The 15,841-nt window shown below is 48.0% G+C and overlaps 1 protein-coding gene across 1 annotated transcript; it reads right to left on the bottom strand.

The window, feature by feature from the left end:
• Positions 1 to 6,290: 6,290 nt before the first annotated feature.
• LOC118701117 (homeobox protein Hox-C10-like) lies at positions 6,291 to 13,710 on the bottom strand. The gene is made up of 2 exons (XM_036405744.1): positions 13,095 to 13,710; positions 6,291 to 6,568 (listed from the first exon to the last, which is right to left on the bottom strand). The coding sequence occupies exons 1-2, from the start codon at positions 13,708 to 13,710 to the stop codon at positions 6,291 to 6,293; spliced, it is 894 nt and encodes a 297-aa protein (XP_036261637.1).
• Positions 13,711 to 15,841: the final 2,131 nt, after the last annotated feature.

Below are 15,841 nucleotides of genomic sequence, written 5' to 3'. Positions count from 1 at the left end.
CCTAAACGCGCCCCGGCGAGGAACCAGAACTGATTCAATCGCCCCAAAATAAAGCCGAGATCCGCGAAATTCACCGCGCGACCCCTCCGCCCCCCGGCGCCTCTTGGGGCGTTTTTAACTCGTTTCGGGGTCGGGGTTTGGGTGGGTTTTAATTATTTTTTTATTTTTTAATCCCTCAGAAAGGAGAAAACGCAGCCGCGGGCGCTGCTCGCCCACGCAGAAACCCGGGGGTTGCGATTCCACCTGCCGGGAGCGCGGAAAATCAGCCAAAAATCGGAGACGCCGCCGAAATCTGACCCCGAGAGAGCGGAACGGGCGCGGGGAGCGGAGCCAAAAGTAACGGACAAAAAAAAATTAAAAATAAATCCAAAAAAATCCACGCGGAGCAGCGAGGGGCCCCTGCGAGAACCTCGCGGTTTTCCATGAAAAATCGGCGCATCCCAGGAAAACCCCGGAGCCATAAATTCACCCCCGCCCGCGCCCTCCGCCGCTCTAATTTCATAATTAAAAACCAGTGGGGGAGATTTTCACTTTTTATGGCTTTTCCGGGGTCGGGGTTGCTGAGCGTATTTTAAATTTCGCTGCTATTTTTTTTTTTAATTTATTTATTTTTTTATTATTTCCCTCTCTCTCCAGGGGTAGCTCGGAAATAAAAATCAATCTCAATATGCGGAGAATAGAAATTGGTTTGTCTGGTTCACGCTGTTGGGAGGAAAAAGGGGGCAGAAATCTGCAGATTGTTAATCCCGAGAAGGCGAAACTCATCATAAACGTAATGAATCCTTTAAATCATTCAATTATCACAGCACTAATATCAAATAATTACGGTGAAACCTACCAGTGATCAACCTCGTTCCCGTTGAAATATTAATTTAAACCAGCGTGGGGTCGCTTTTTTTTCTTCTTCTTTCCTTTTTATTTTCCAGCTTCTTTTTGCCCTTTTAGCCACCGTTAAATTCCGGTTTTTTTGCCCCCACGGTGACGAAAATACCCCCAAAATCAGCGATTTCCCGCGCTTTGAACCGAGCATTTTAAACACCGAACAGAGCATAAAAATCAGATATTCAATAATTCACAATTCATAAAAACAATCCGTTCACTTTGTTCTCCTTTGGGCCACAACCGCCCCAGCCCCGTCTGAGGGGGGAAAAATCTCAATTTTCACCATCGCAATCAACTCCAGCCCCAGCAGCCTCGGGGGAGAAACCAAAATCGGCAGAAACACCGAAAAATCCCAACCCAGCCGCGGCCGAACCAAGCCCGAAAATTCACAATTCCGGCCCAACCTCGACCCGCCCGCAGCCAAAACCCCCAAAATTCCGAGTTTCGCCCCAATCCCGACCCGCGCCCGCAGCCTCGCCCCGGCTCCCGCACAATTCCCATTTTTGGGGTGCCAGGACACAAAATCCACGGAGAGCGGCAGGAATCGGCTCCCGAAATTCCCAATTTCCCCCTCAGGGATTCGCCCTTGGCGCTTCCCGACCTCGCCGATTCCTCTTTCCACGCGGTTTTTCGCTGCCTTTCACTCCCAAATTTCCCTTTTTTCTCCTTTTTTTCGGCATTCAAACGCTGGCACAACTTCCCCAACTTTCCCGGCGCGTTTTAAGGGGGGAAAAAGGGGGAAAAAAATCGCTTTTTTTTACCCCCCCCTCTCTTCTCCTGCAGCACAAACGCCCGAATTCCTCCAGCCCCAATTCCTGAGGGGTTTTTTTGGTTTTTTTTCCCCGTGTTTTTTATTCCAGAGGATTTAATTCCTGAATTCCCAATCCAGGCTCCGCGGAGCAGCTGCAAATCCGGATTAAAGCGTGCAAAAAAAGGGGGGAATTTTGAATTTAATCCCTGGCTGGAGACGCCGGCGGCAGCAGGAGTTGAAAGCCCCCGAATTCCGCTTTTTTTCCCCCTTTTTCACCTGCGAGTTTTGGGGTTTTTTTAGGGGTTTATCAGCAAAAGGGGGCGCGAGGGGCGCTCCCAGCACGACCCCCCCAAAAATCAGCGCCCCCTCCTCAGCCGAACCCCCCAAAAAATCCCCAAATCGCCTTCCCAGCTCAAAAAATTGAATTTTTTCCAAAAGAAATTCAGGGGTTCAGAATCCGCCACGGGGAGGGAGGAAAAGGGGAGGGGATTTAAATGTGGGGGTTTTAAAAAAATTATTATTTATAACAATTTTATTTTTTTTTTCTCTCGTTTTTTAAAGGCATCACCCCGCGCCGGGGCTCTGCCAATCATCGCTGATAATTTGGGGTGGAAATGCGCTAAAAGCGCTGCTTTTGTCCTCATCATCCCAGCAACAAAAGGGGGGAAATCGGGGCCAAAAAAAAAAAAAAAAAAGGGCCAAAAAACCAAATAAAACGGGGCCAAAAAAATCAAATAAAAAGGGGCAAAAATCAAATAAAAATGGGCCAAAAATAATCAAATAAAAAGGGGCAAAAATGAAAGAAAAAGGGCAAAAAAATGAAAGAAAAAGGGCAAAAAAATGAAAGAAAAAGGGCAAAAAATGAAAGAAAAAGGGCAAAAATCCCCGCGAGGGGCGCGCTGGGGGGGTCGCGCAGGTTTGGGCGCCGTCCCCATCGGGACGGGGATTTTGGGGGGGATTTTGGGGTTTTTGATTTGATTTTTTTTTTTAGGGCGCCCGGCGGAGCTGCGGGTGCTGCCCTTGATGAAGACGAACTGACGTAATTAAGGCAGTTTCTTGTTGCCGAGCCTAAAGCCCATCCCAACAACATGAAACTACCTAAACCACAGATCAGCTGCGCTGGCATCCACGGGTTTCTGTCAGAACGGGCGGAAAAGGGCAAAAAAAAACCCAAAAAAAAAAAATTAAAAAAAAAATTCCCGGCCAGAGGAGGAGGAGGAGGAGGAGGAGGAGGAGGAGGGGAAACGGGGCTGGGAGGAAGGTGGGGAAAAGAGGGGAAAAAAGAGGGAAAAGGGAGAGGAAATCGGGGGAATTCGCCCCTTTGTTGCTGGGCTCCCTCGCGCCGCTCTCTGCCCCGAATTCGCAGCTCGGGAAATGCTCGGAAACGGCGAAATTGGGAAAAATGGACCCGGAGCGGCGAATTGAGGGCGCCGGTGTTGGGTGCGGATGGATTGAACGGCGGCGTGCGGGGGGAATCGGCTGGGAATGGGCTGGGAAATGGGAAATGGGAAATGGGAAATAATGGGAAATAATGGGAAATGGGAAATAATGGGAAATGGGAAATGGGAAATGGGAAATGGGAAATGGGAAACGGGAAATGGGAAATGGGAAATGGAAATGGGAAATGGGAAATAATGGGAAATGGGAAATGCGCTCGGAAATGCGCTCGGAAATGCGGGATCCTCGCAGCTGCCCCCGCTCAAATCGCGCGGATTCAGCCCAAAATCGCGGCCCGGGAGCTGCCGGCAGCGGGGCCCGAACCCGCGCAGGGCTCCGCGCCCGCGCTCCGAATCCCGCGGATCCCGCGGATCCTCCGAATGCCGCGGTTCGCCCCGGAATTGCCGAAATTGCCGCAGCCTCCGCCTTCCGCGCAGCCTCCGCGCTTTCCGGGGAAAAGGGGAGAAAAACCGGGGGGGGAAACCGGGGAATTTCCGCTGCCAGGCGCGCAAAACCCCGCGGAGGAAACGCGCGGGGGCTGCGGGGAAAAAACCCCCACCAAAAATCGCCATCGCCGCCGCCGCAATCACCAAAACGCAGAAAAAGCGGAGAAATCCGCGCTCCTACCTCGCGGCCGCCGTCCCCGAGCGCCGCAGCTCCGCGGCTGCGGATCGCCAAGCGCTGCGCGTCCCAAGGTCGCCGCGGCGGCTCTGCCGCCCTTCCCTCCCGCGCCGCCACCTTTAAATGCATCTTTTACTGCTGCGGCGCATTTATATTTGCAGATCATAAAATCCACCTCCAGCGCTCGCCGAGGCCGGCCTGACATCGCTGTTTTATGACCTTGACTTATTGTGGTCACCTGGATAATATTTAAATCAGCGTTATGGGGCTCCCGCGCTTATATTGAATAAAAAAATAAAAAATCTTCATTCATTCCTCCCCCCCCCTCCGTCAGGAGAGGCTCCTGGAAGCCTTAAAAGGATGAGTCTTGAGGAGGAAAAAAAAAATAAAAATAAAAAAATAAATAAAAAAATAAAATCTTTATATATAGAGGTGGTGGTGATTGGGGAGGGGGGGAAGAAGCGATTTTTACTCACACATCCCCCCCTCCCTTCCTCGAAAGAAAAAAAAATATAAATAAATAAATAAATAAATAAATAAATAAATACATTCTTCTCTTTTTTTTCTTTCTTTTTTTTTTTTTTGCACATTTTAAGGAACCCACTCGTCCACGGTTCTATGAAATTTATTTTGGCTCCGTAAAGGAAGATACATGCACAGGGTAACACATACAGGATATATTTAAATACCACAGCCACCAGAAATGGACTTTTTATCCTTTTTTTATCCTTTTTTTTTTCTTCTTCCCTCCATCATCAGACCACCCAATATTCCGATTTTTAATTTTATTTTTTTTCCTTTCCTTCCCCCCCGCACCTTTCTTTTTTCCTCTCTATTCCCCTCAAATATTTCATTTGATATTTTATTCATTTGATATTTTATTTCTTTGATATTTTGTTTATCGGATATTTTATTTATCGGATATTTTATTTATCGGATATTTTATTTGATATTTTATTTGATATTTTATTTCTTTGATATTTTATATTTGATATTTTATCCCACGGACGGCCCCGCTTTCCCCGGGAGGAGCTGCAGAGATTTCCCCGCTGCCCCTCGCATTTCGCACAAACCCCACACTAAATCCACATTTTCTCTCCCTTTTTTGTCCCTTTTCTTTTTTTTCTTTTTTTTGCCGTTTTTATTGTACGGCGGCCAAGCTACGCTAGGATTTGGGGAGGAAAAAAAAATAAAATAAAATAAAATAAAACCAGAGAACTTTGGGAGGCGTTTTGAACGTAAAAACCGCACCTGGGGGAAGAGCGCAAAGTCCTCGTGCCGCTCTCTCCGCTCTGCGGAAATAACTTAAATACTCGACAAGGGCGGGATTTGGTTGCGCTCTGCTCCTGCCACTGTCTCGTTTTCCACCTCTCATTTCCCCTCCGAGGAACCGCGATCCCCTCGTGGCGCTGGGAGCGCGGAAAAACCACTCGAGGTCCTTTTGTTTTATTGGGGTTTTTGTGTTTTTTCCGCCGTTTCGGCGCTGTCGGGGTTTTTGCGGGCGGGAGTGAAGCAAACAAAACAAAACAGAACAAAAAAAAAAAAAAAATCCCAAAATAAAATAAGAAAATAAAAGAAGGAAATAAAAGAACGAAATAAAAGAAGGAAATGAAATTAAATGGAGTAATGAAATGAAAGGATGCAATGAAATAAGGAAATGAGAGGATGAAATGGGAGGATGCAATGGGAGGATGCAATGAAATAATAACAGAAAATAATAAAATTTAAAAGAAAAAGAAAATTAAATAATAAAATAGAATGGTAAAATAAAATAATAAAATAAGAAGAGGGAGGGAAGTAATAAAAAATAAAATAAAATAAAATAAAATAAAATAAAATAAAATAAAATAAAATAAAATAAAATAAAATAAAAATAAAAATAAAAATAAAATAAACAAAGAAATGAAATAATAAAATAAAAGAATGAAATGATGAAATGAAATAATAAAAGGAAAGAGTGAAATAATAAAAGGAAAGACTGAAATAATAAAAGGAAAGGGTGAAATAAAAAATAAAATGATGAAATAAAACCAGAAAATAACAACAGAAAAGAACAGAATAAAATAACAGAATAAAAATAAGATAAGAAAAAAAGAAAATAAAATAAGAAAATAACAGAATAAAATCAGAGAATAAAATAGGAAAATCAGAGAATAAAATAAGAAAATAAGAGAATAAAATAGGAAAATCAGAGAATAAAATAAGAGAATAAAATAGGAAAATCAGAGAATAAAATAAGAGAATAAAATAGGAAAATCAGAGAATGAAATAGGAAAATCAGAATAAAATAAGAGAATAAAATAGGAAAATCAGAGAATAAAATAAGAGAATAAAATAAGAAAATAAGAGAATAATATAAGAAAATAACAGAATAAAATAAGGAAAGAAACCAATAAAATAACAGAATAAAATAAGGAAATAAACCAATAAAATAACAGAATAAAATAAGGAAATAAACCAATAAAATAACAATAAAACACAGAATAAACAGCAAAAAAAAAAACCCCAAAAAATTAAACTGAAATAAATTGAAAGCAGGGCGGAGGAAGGCGCGGCGGAGGGGCCGGGCGGGCGCGTTGCGCGGGGGCGGCCGCGGCGCTCAGCTGAAGCTGAAGCCGGCGCTGAGCTGGCGCACGCGGCTCTCGCGGTTCATCTTCTTGAGCTTCATGCGGCGGTTCTGGAACCAGATCTTGACCTGGCGGTCGGTGAGCGCGATGCTGCGGCTGATCTCCAGGCGGCGCTCGCGGGTCAGGTACATGTTGAACAGGAACTCCTTCTCCAGCTCCAGCGTCTGGTGCTTGGTGTAGGGGCAGCGCTTCTTGCGCCCGCTGCGCGCCGTCAGCCACGTCCCGCCCGCGCCCGCCGCCGCCGCCTCCTCTGCCAAAGACAACAGCGGCGTCAGCCGCGCCCGCGCAGCGCCCGGGGGCGCGCAGAGAGCGGGGATCCGGGAATATGGGGGGACCGGGAATATGGGGGATCCGGGAATATGGGGGGGTCCGGGGAAATGGGGGGATCCGAGAATATGGGGGATATCTGAGAATATGGGGGGATCCGGGAATATGGGGGGATCCGGAGACATGGGGGATCCGGGGAAATGGGGGAGCCGGGAATATGGGGGGTCCGGGGAAAATGGGGGGGATCCGAGAATATGGGGGGATCCGGAGACATGGGGGTTATCCGAGAATATGGGGGGATCCGGGAATATGGGGGGATCCGGGAATATGGGGGGATCCGGAGAGAGCGGGGGATCCGGGAATATGGGGGGATCCGGAGAAATGGGGGGATCCGGGAATATGGGGGTTATCCGAGAATATGGGGGGATCCGAGAATATGGGGGGATCCGAGAATATGGGGGTTATCCGAGAATATGGGGGATCCGGGAATATGGGGGATCCGGAGACATGGGGGGATCCGGGAATATGGGGGTTATCCGAGAATATGGGGGATCCGGGAATATGGGGGATCCGGGAATATGGGGGGTCCGGGAATATGGGGGGTCCGAGAATATGGGGGGATCTGGGGAATATGGGGGGATCCGGGAATATGGGGGATCCGGGAATATGGGGGGTCCCGGGAATATGGGGGTTATCCGAGAATATTGGGGATCCCGGGAAAATGGGGGATCCGGGGAAAATGGGGGTTATCCGAGAATATGGGGGGATCCGGAGACATGTGGGGATCCGGAGAGAGCAGGGGTTCTGAGAGAAAATGGGGGCTCACGGAGAAAATGGGGGCTCACGGAGAGAGCGGGGGGATCCGGGGAAATGGGGGGATCCGGAGGAAGTGGGGGGATCCGAGAATATGGGGGATTAAAGAGAAAATGGGGGATCCGGACAAAATGTGGGGATCCGGAGAAATGGGGGCTCATGGAGAGAGCGGGGGGATCCGGATAGAGTGGGGGGCTCACGGAGAGAGTGGGGGTTCTGAGAGAAAATGGGGGGATCCGGGGAAAATGGGGATTCCCAAAGAAAATGGGGATTCCCAAAGAAAATGGGGGTTTCCAGAGAAAATGGGGGTCCCGGAGAAAGTGGGGGACCCACAGAAAGAGTGGGGGGCTCACGGAGAAATGGGGGGATCCGGAGAGAGTGGGGGTTATCCGAGAATATGGGGGTCCCGGAGAAAATTGGGGTTATCCGAGAGAAAATGGGCAGTGGGGGGTTTTCCCAGAGAAAATGGGGTTTCGGGGTTTTTTCCCCCGAGAGAAAATGGGGGGTTCCCAGAGAAAATGGGGGTCCCGGAGAAAGTGGGGGGGTCACGGAGAAAGTGGGGGTTTCCAGAGAAATTTGGGGTTATCCGAGAGAAAAATGGGTTTTGGGGTTTTTTTCTCCAAGAGAAAATGAGGGATTTGCCGCGAGAAAATGGGGTTAAATGGGTTTTTTCCCGAGAGAAAATGGGGTTAAATGGGTATTTTTTCCCCCCGTTGGAAAATGGGGGTTTGCCCCCAGAAAATGGGGTGAAATGAGAGTTTTCCTTGAAAAAAATAAATTGGTTTATACAAAGATTTTAACGCGTGGGAATAGGGGTTGAATTAGGCCCGAAAGTCGGGTTTAAATCAGGGGAGCTTTTAACGGGAGAAAATGGGGTTAAATGGGGTTTTTTCCCAAGAAATGGGCTCATATGGGGTTTTTTTTTTCCACGAGAAAATTTGGTTGAATAGGGGTTTTTTTCTGTGAGAAATTGGGGTTATTTGGGAGGATTTCCGTGAGAAAATTGGGTTATTTCCGCCAGAAAATGGGGTTGTTTGGGGTTTTTCCGTGAGAAAATTGAGTTATTGGGTATTTTGTTGTTTTTTTTTTTTTTTTTTCCTATGAGAAAACGGGGTTTTTTGGGTTTTTCTCCGCGAGAAAAATGGGGTTTATACGAGGGGTTTATCCGCCGGGAAATGGGGTTTATGCGAGGGTTTTATCGCACAGAAACGGGGGCTGAATTCGGCCCGAAAATCGGGTTTATAGAAGGGTTTTTTCCGCGAGAAAATCGAGTATAAATCAAGGTTTATTCGGCATGAAAATCGGGTTTAAATAAAGCTTTTTCCGGCATAAAAGTCCGGCCCTGCGAGGGTCCGAAATCGGGTTTAAAAAATGGCTTTTCCTGGACCGAAAATTCGCCTTCAAATCAGACTCTGCCCGCACGGAAATCGAGGTGAAATAAAGGTTTTTTCCGGCCTGGAAAGCCGAGTTTAAATAAAGTTTTATTAGGCCCGAAATGGGGTTTTTATAAAGGTTTATTCAGCACGAAAGTGGGGTTTGAATAACGGGGGGTTCCGGCTCGAAAGTCGGGGGAAAAAATTTGTTTATTCGCCCCCAAAATCGGGTTTAAATTATGGGTTTTTTTCCCCGCTCGAAAATCAGGTTTAAATAAAGGTTTGATTCGGTTGGAAATGGAGTTTAAATCAAGGTTTATTCGGGGTAAAATAAAGATTTATTCGGCCCTAAACTCGGGTTTAAATGGAGGCGTTTGGGGGAGCCGGGGCTTAAAAAAGAGACCGGGATTGGGGAGATAAATCAGATTTTTGGGGAGATAAATCCGATTTTTGGGGAGATAAATCGGATTTTGGGGAGATAAATCAGATTTTGGGGAGATAAATCCGATTTTTGGGAGATAAATCAGATTTTGGGGAGATAAATCAGATTTTGGGGAGATAAATCGGATTTTTTGGGGAGATAAATCAGATTTTGGAGAGATAAATCGGATTTTTGGGGAGATAAATCAGATTTTTGGGAGATAAATCCGATTTTTGGGGAGATAAATCCGATTTTTGGGGAGATAAATCGGATTTTGGGGAGATAAATCGGATTTTTGGGGAGATAAATCGGATTTTTGGGGAGATGAGGCGGGTTTTGAGGGGAAAAAAGGGGGTTTTGAGGAGAAGAATCGGTTTTGGAGGAGACAAACCGGGTTTCGGGGAGATAAATCGAGTTTTGGACAGATAAATCAGATTTTTGGGGGGGATAAATTTGGTTTGGAGGAGAAAAAAACCCGGAATTTTGGGAGGGGAATGGTGTTTTGGGGGGAAATAATTGAGTTTGGGGAAGGAAATGGGGTTTTGGGGAAGAAGCATCGAGTGTGGAGGAGATAAAATGGGGCTGGGGAGGGGAATGGGGATTTTGGGGGAAAGAACCGAGTTTAGGGCAGAAAAATCGGGGTTTGGGGAGAGAATCGGGGTTTGGGGAGAGAATCGAGTTTGGAGGGGATAAATCGGAATTTGGGGAGGGAAATGGGATTTTTGGGGGGGACAAGAACGGGGTTTGGAGGAGAGAACTGGGGATTTTGGGGCGCATTCGCCGGGGTTTGGGGGACACCAATCAGATTTCGGGGGTAAAAGAAAAGGGGATTTGTGGAATAAATCGGGGTCGGAGCGCGGGGTGAAAATCTCCCGCCTGCCCCGCTAATTAACGGCCGCTAATTAAAACCCCCCGCGGGCACCGATGAATTTGGGGCTTCCCCGGATCACCCCGAGAACCCCGAAAACCCCAAATCCTTTCCCGGCGCGGTTCGGGGCCGTTTTGGGGTGAAATCGTTGAATTTTCGCAGCTTTCCCCTCCGGGCTGCTCTGCCAGGGCACGAACTGGGGCAAATCGGGGGAATTTGGGGAAAATTTCGCGGCCCCCAAATGAACAGCGGAGGATCCTGGAGTTCGGTCACGAGGAAGGAAAACCCGAGCGGAGCCGAATTTGGGGGAAATCCGAGAAAATCGCAGCAAATCCTCGGGCCCCGCTCCTGGGGAAATTCGGGGTTCGCCCCTCAGGACCTCGGGTGCCCCCAGACGTTCAAATTCCACCAGAAATGGGGTTTTTATCAAAGAAATAAAGATCGAAGTGACCTCGACGGGAACAAAACCGCAGCTTGGGGAGGGTTTCAGGAACAGAAATCGCCCGAATCCGCCCCAAAGCGAATTTTGGGGACAGCGACCCCCAAAAAAAATCCCAAATGTGCCCAGCCCGGCGCATCCCCAACACCCGAGCCGAGAAATCCCTTTCGATTTTTATTTCTATGTTTTTATATAATCCCTTTTTTTTTAAAATCATCTTTATTTTTATTTATTTTTTTTGTCCCCGTTCTTTCCGCCCACTGCGCAAATCCAGCCCAAAATAACAAAAAAAAAACCCAAAAAAACAAAAAAACACTTTTTATTTTTGGGTTATCTGGCACCGAAACCTCTCCCGGCGCTTTTGTGCAGCTTCGCTTTGCGGCGTTTTGATAACCTTGACTTTGCTTTTTTTTTTTTTTTTTCCCTTTGTTTTGGTGCTTTTTTTTTTTTTCCTTGGTTTTTTATTGGGTTTTTTTCCCCATTTCTCGGGGTTTTTTTGGGTGTAATCGCAGCTCAGCCCTCAGATAAAATCATTTCCCCTCCCGGTGCCAAGCCAAAAATGGGAATTATTCAAAATAAAAGGCGGGGAGGGGGGGGAAAAAGGGAGAATTTGGGGGTTTGGGCCCGGGGCCGGGATTTTGGGGTGTTTGAGTCCGCTCAGCGCAGGCCAAGCCGGGCTCAGATCCCAGCGGGATTTTCTTGACATTTTTGTTTTTTTTTTTTTTTTCCCAGTAAAAATTTTGGTTTTTTCCCCCCAGAAAATCCAAGCACGGCGGGAACGGGGCAGACGAACGGGAAAAGCTGCGCTGCAAAAAGATTTGGAATGGTCTCGCCTTTTCCGGAGCCTCTGCCCAGCCCTGGCCGGAGCCGCAGATCCCGCCCGGAGCTGCCGATGCCGCTCCCAGCCTCTTGTCCTTCTTTTCCTTCTTTCCTTTCTTTCCTTTATTTCCTTTCTTTTCCTTCTTTTCCTTCTTTCCTTTCTTTCCTTTCTCTCCTTTCTTTCTTTTTTTAATTATTTTATTTTCATTTCAATTCTTTCTCTTTTTTTCTCTCTTTGACCGCCGGACGAACCCAACCCTCGCCCCGCGCGCGGAAATGAAGGGAAAAAAATGGGGGAAAAAAATGGGGGAAAAAAAAGGGGCGAAAATCGGGGTGCGCCCCGCTGGAAAATCGCAAGGAGCCCAGAACCCCCCAAAATCCCCGCGGTGCCAAAGCCAAGACCACAAAAATCCGAATTTCCGTCCTTTTTCCTGCACCCAACACCAAAATTCCACCTTTTTCTCTGCACCCAACACCAAAATTCCACCTTTTTTTCTCTGCACCAAACACCAAATTTCCATCCTTTTCTCTGCACCAAACTCCGAATTTCCACCCTTTTCTCTGCACCAAACTCCGAATTTCCATCCTTTTTTTCTCTGCACCAAACACCAAATTTCCATCCTTTTTTTCTCTGCACCAAACTCCGAATTTCCATCCTTTTTTCTCTGCACCAAACTCCGAATTTTCATCCTTTTTCAGACACCGAACACGAAATTTCCGTCCTTTTTCTGACACCAAACTCCCTTTTCCAGCCTTTTTGCTGAGACCAAAATCCGATTTTCCGTCCTCTTTCTGGCACCAAACACCCAACACCGAATTTCCATCCTTTCTTCCGCACCGAGCACCGAATTTCCATCGTTTTTTGGACCAAACACCGAATTTCCATCATTTTTTTGCACCAAACACCAAACAATTTCCATCCTCTTTTATGCACCGAACACCGAATTTCCATCCATTTTTCCTCATCAAACGCCAAATTTCCATCCTTTTTTTGCACCGAACACCAAATTTCCATCCTTTTTCCGCACCGAACACCAAAATTCCATCCTTTTTTTCTGCACCAAACTCCGATTTTCCATCCTCTTTCTGGCACCAAACACCAAACAATTTCCATCCTTTTTTCCGCACAAAACACCAAATTTCCATCTTTTTTTTTGCACCGAACACCAAATTTCCATCCTTTTCTTTTGCACCAAACACCGAATTTCCATCATTTTTTGGACCAAACACCAAACAATTTCCATCATTTTTTCCGCACCAAAAACCAAATTTCCATCCTTTTTTTGCACCAAGCACCGAATTTCCATCATTTTTTGAACCAAACACCAAACAATTTCCATCCTTTTTTTTTCACAAAACACCGAATTTCCATCCTGTTTTTGCACCAAGCAATTTCCATCCTTTTTCCCGCACCGAACACCGAATTTCCCCCCAAACCCCATTTTCCATCCTTTTCCCGCACCCCGCGCTCTCTGCTCCCCTTTCTCCCCTCTCACCCCCCAAACGCACAAATATTTGAATATTTGAGAATTTGAATATTTGAATATTTGAATATTTCTCTTTCCAAGCCCGGCCGCTTGAAGCCGAATATAAATTTATTTATTTTTGGGGTTTTTTCCCCCCATCCGGATCATTTTTCCCCCCAATTTCCGCGGGAGAGCCCGGCGGAGCAGCGAGCGCGGTCCGGCCCGGCTTTAACCCCTTCGCCGCCGGCGCGGGGGCCAAACGCCGACTGATTCCATTTCATTAATTAATTAATTTATTCTCCCGCCTTACCTTTCGCCTCGCTGTCCGAGTTCTCGCTGCTGCCGCCGTCCGCGCTCTTGCCCGGCTCCTTCTCCGCCTGCCCCGCGCCCGCTTTGGCCTTTTCCGCTTTGACTTCGCCCCGCGGCTGCTCCGCGCTCGCCCCGCGGGCCGAGCCCGGCGGGATCGGGGCCGCTCCGCGCTCGGGGCCCGGCGCCGCCTGCAGGCGCTCCCCGCGGAGCCCGGGCTGCAGCTCGGCGGCCTCGGGCCCTTCCTGCGCCTCGGGGTAGGGGTAGAAGGCGGCGGCGCTGCCCTCGGGCCGGCCCGGGCAGGGCTGCGCGGCGAAGGCGGCGCTGCGGGGCCGCTCCTCGGCGAACAGGCAGCAGCCGCTCTCCTCCTTGACGCCGGGGAAGGCGCAGCTCGGCGGCGGCTCGGGCCGGAAGGCGCCCTTGGGCTCGGCCCAGGAGTCCAGCTGGGCCAGGTAGGACGGGAAGGAGCCCAGCGAGGCCTCGTCGCGCTTCTGGCAGCTCCGCAGGGCCGCGAACTCGCCGGGCTGCGGGAAGAGCCCCGCGGCGGGCGCGAAGGGCTCGGGCCGCGCCAGCGGCTCCATCAGGAAGGCGCCGGCGGCCGCGCTGCCCGGACAGGACATTTTCGGCGGCAGCAGCCAGGAATACTCCAGCCAGGGGCTGACATCTTTTTTTTAGCGAGGGGGGGAAGGAGGAGAGAGAGAGAGAGAGAGAGAGAGAGGGAGGAAAAAAAAAAAAAATAGAAGGGGAAGGGATGTGAGGAAAAAAAAATAAATAATTAAAAAAATAAAAAGCCGGAGCGCGGTAATTACCCACGCGTCGCGCTCGCCCCCTCCCCTCCCCGCCGCCACCCCCGCCTCTTTTTTATTTATTTTTTTATTTTTTTCCTCTCTATTTTTTTTTTAATTTTTTTTTTTATTTTTTTTATTTTTTTTTTCCCTCGGCCCCCCCCACGTGACGCGAGGCCAATGAGCGCCGCAGGATTGAAAGTGGCCTTGGCGATTCAGACGGCGCCGAGCGCGTCACGGGGGTCAAGGTGGCGCCGGCGGCGGCCGCGGCTCCTCCGTGGAGCAACAGCGACATCTGCCCGTGCCCGGCCGGGAGCTGCGCGGGCCGCGCGGCGCCGCAACCCGCGCAAAAAAACGGCGGAAAAAAAAAAACAAAACAAAAAAAACCAACACGGGGGAAAAGCGGCGAAAATCCCGCAAAAAAAAAAAAAAAAAAAAACGGGGAAAAAGCGGCAAAAAAAAAAGCGGCGAAAATCCCGCAAAAATCCCGGGGGAAAAGCGGCAAAAAAACAGCAAAAAAAAAAAAAAAAAAAAAACGGGAGAAAAGCGGCAAAAATCCCGCAAAAAACCCGGGGGAAAAGCGGCAAAAAATACAGCAAAAAAGCGGCAAAAATCCCGCAAAAAAAAAACGGGGAAAAAAGCGGCGAAAAACCGGGGAAAAAAGCGGCAAAAATCCCGCAAAAAACCCGGGGGGAAAGCGGCAAAAAAAACCAACAAAAAAAAGGGGCAAAAATCCCGCAAAAAAGCCGGGAGAAAAAGCGGTAAAAATCCCGCAAAAAAAACGGGAAAAAAGCGGCAAAAAAAACCCAGCAAAAAAAGCGGCAAAAATCCTGCAAAAAACCCGGGAAAAAGCGGCAAAATGCGGGGAAAAAAGCGGCAAAAAACCCGGCAAAAAAGCGGGGAAAAAGCGGCAAAAAAGTGGCAAAAACCCGGGAAAAAAGCGGCAAAAATCCCGCAAAAAACCCGGCAAAAAAGCGGCAAAAAAGCGGGGAAAAAGCGGCAAAAAAGTGGCAAAAAAAAAGGGGAAAAAAATCCGGGGAAAAAACCCGCAAAAAACCGGGGAAAAAACCTCAAAAGACCGGCAATAAAACCGGCAAAAAACCGGCAAAAAACCCGCAAAAAAATTCCTCATTTCCCCATCAATCCCCCGGCCGAAATTCGCCCCCCGTGCGCGTTTTTATGGCGGTGATAAACGGGCGAAGTTTGGGTTAAAAAATAAAAATAATATATTGTTTTATATCTATTCATATTTTCATAATTTCTATTTTGTTTGGGTTTTTGGTTCTTTCATTCCGTCTGCGCTGCAGCGGTGGAAAATCCGCTTTTTGCGGTCGAAAATAACCCCCCCCCCCCCCGTTTAATTATGGTTTAATTACGGTTTAATTATCGCCCCCCCCCCCCTTCCTCTTCCTCCTTCGCCTTCCTCCCTCGGCCGCTCCTTCCTCCCCCTCGGAGCCGCAAATTTCGGCCGAAATTTGATTTTTATTCCGAATATTTCGGGCTCTGCAGGGCCTGGGGCGCTTTGGGGGCCGCGCTCGGGTTTGGCCCTTTAGGGAAAAAAAAAACCGGGGCCGGGAGAGAAAAATTTGGGGAAAAACCCCCCAAAAAATCCAATTTCTCCCTCAGCTCCTCGGTCGCGGGTTGGGCTTTTCCCGAGCGGTTTCCCCCGACGGAGGAAAAAAGGTGAAATCCGAATTTTCTTTCAGTTTTCCTCTTTATTTTTCCTTTTCTTCCTTGTGTATTTCGAATTTTAATTTATTTATTTTTTTTTTCTTCTCCCTTTCCCCGCTGCGCAGCAGCTTCGCCTCCCCTCGCCCTGCCCGAGCAGCTTTTTTTAATTATCCGCCCTCATTCCCCAATGTCTGGAATTTCTGGGACAAAACCGCATCGGGGGGGAAGGGGGAAAAAAGAAAAATCCCTCCGGAGAAGGGGGGCAAAAAAAGCCGGAATTTGGGGGCAGAAAACC

This window comes from Molothrus ater, unplaced genomic scaffold (assembly GCF_012460135.2).
Source record: "Molothrus ater isolate BHLD 08-10-18 breed brown headed cowbird unplaced genomic scaffold, BPBGC_Mater_1.1 matUn_MA719, whole genome shotgun sequence".
Lineage (NCBI taxonomy): Eukaryota > Metazoa > Chordata > Aves > Passeriformes > Icteridae > Molothrus > Molothrus ater.
Note: the sequence above shows the minus strand (reverse complement) of the source record. Positions and strands in the feature narration are given on the sequence as shown.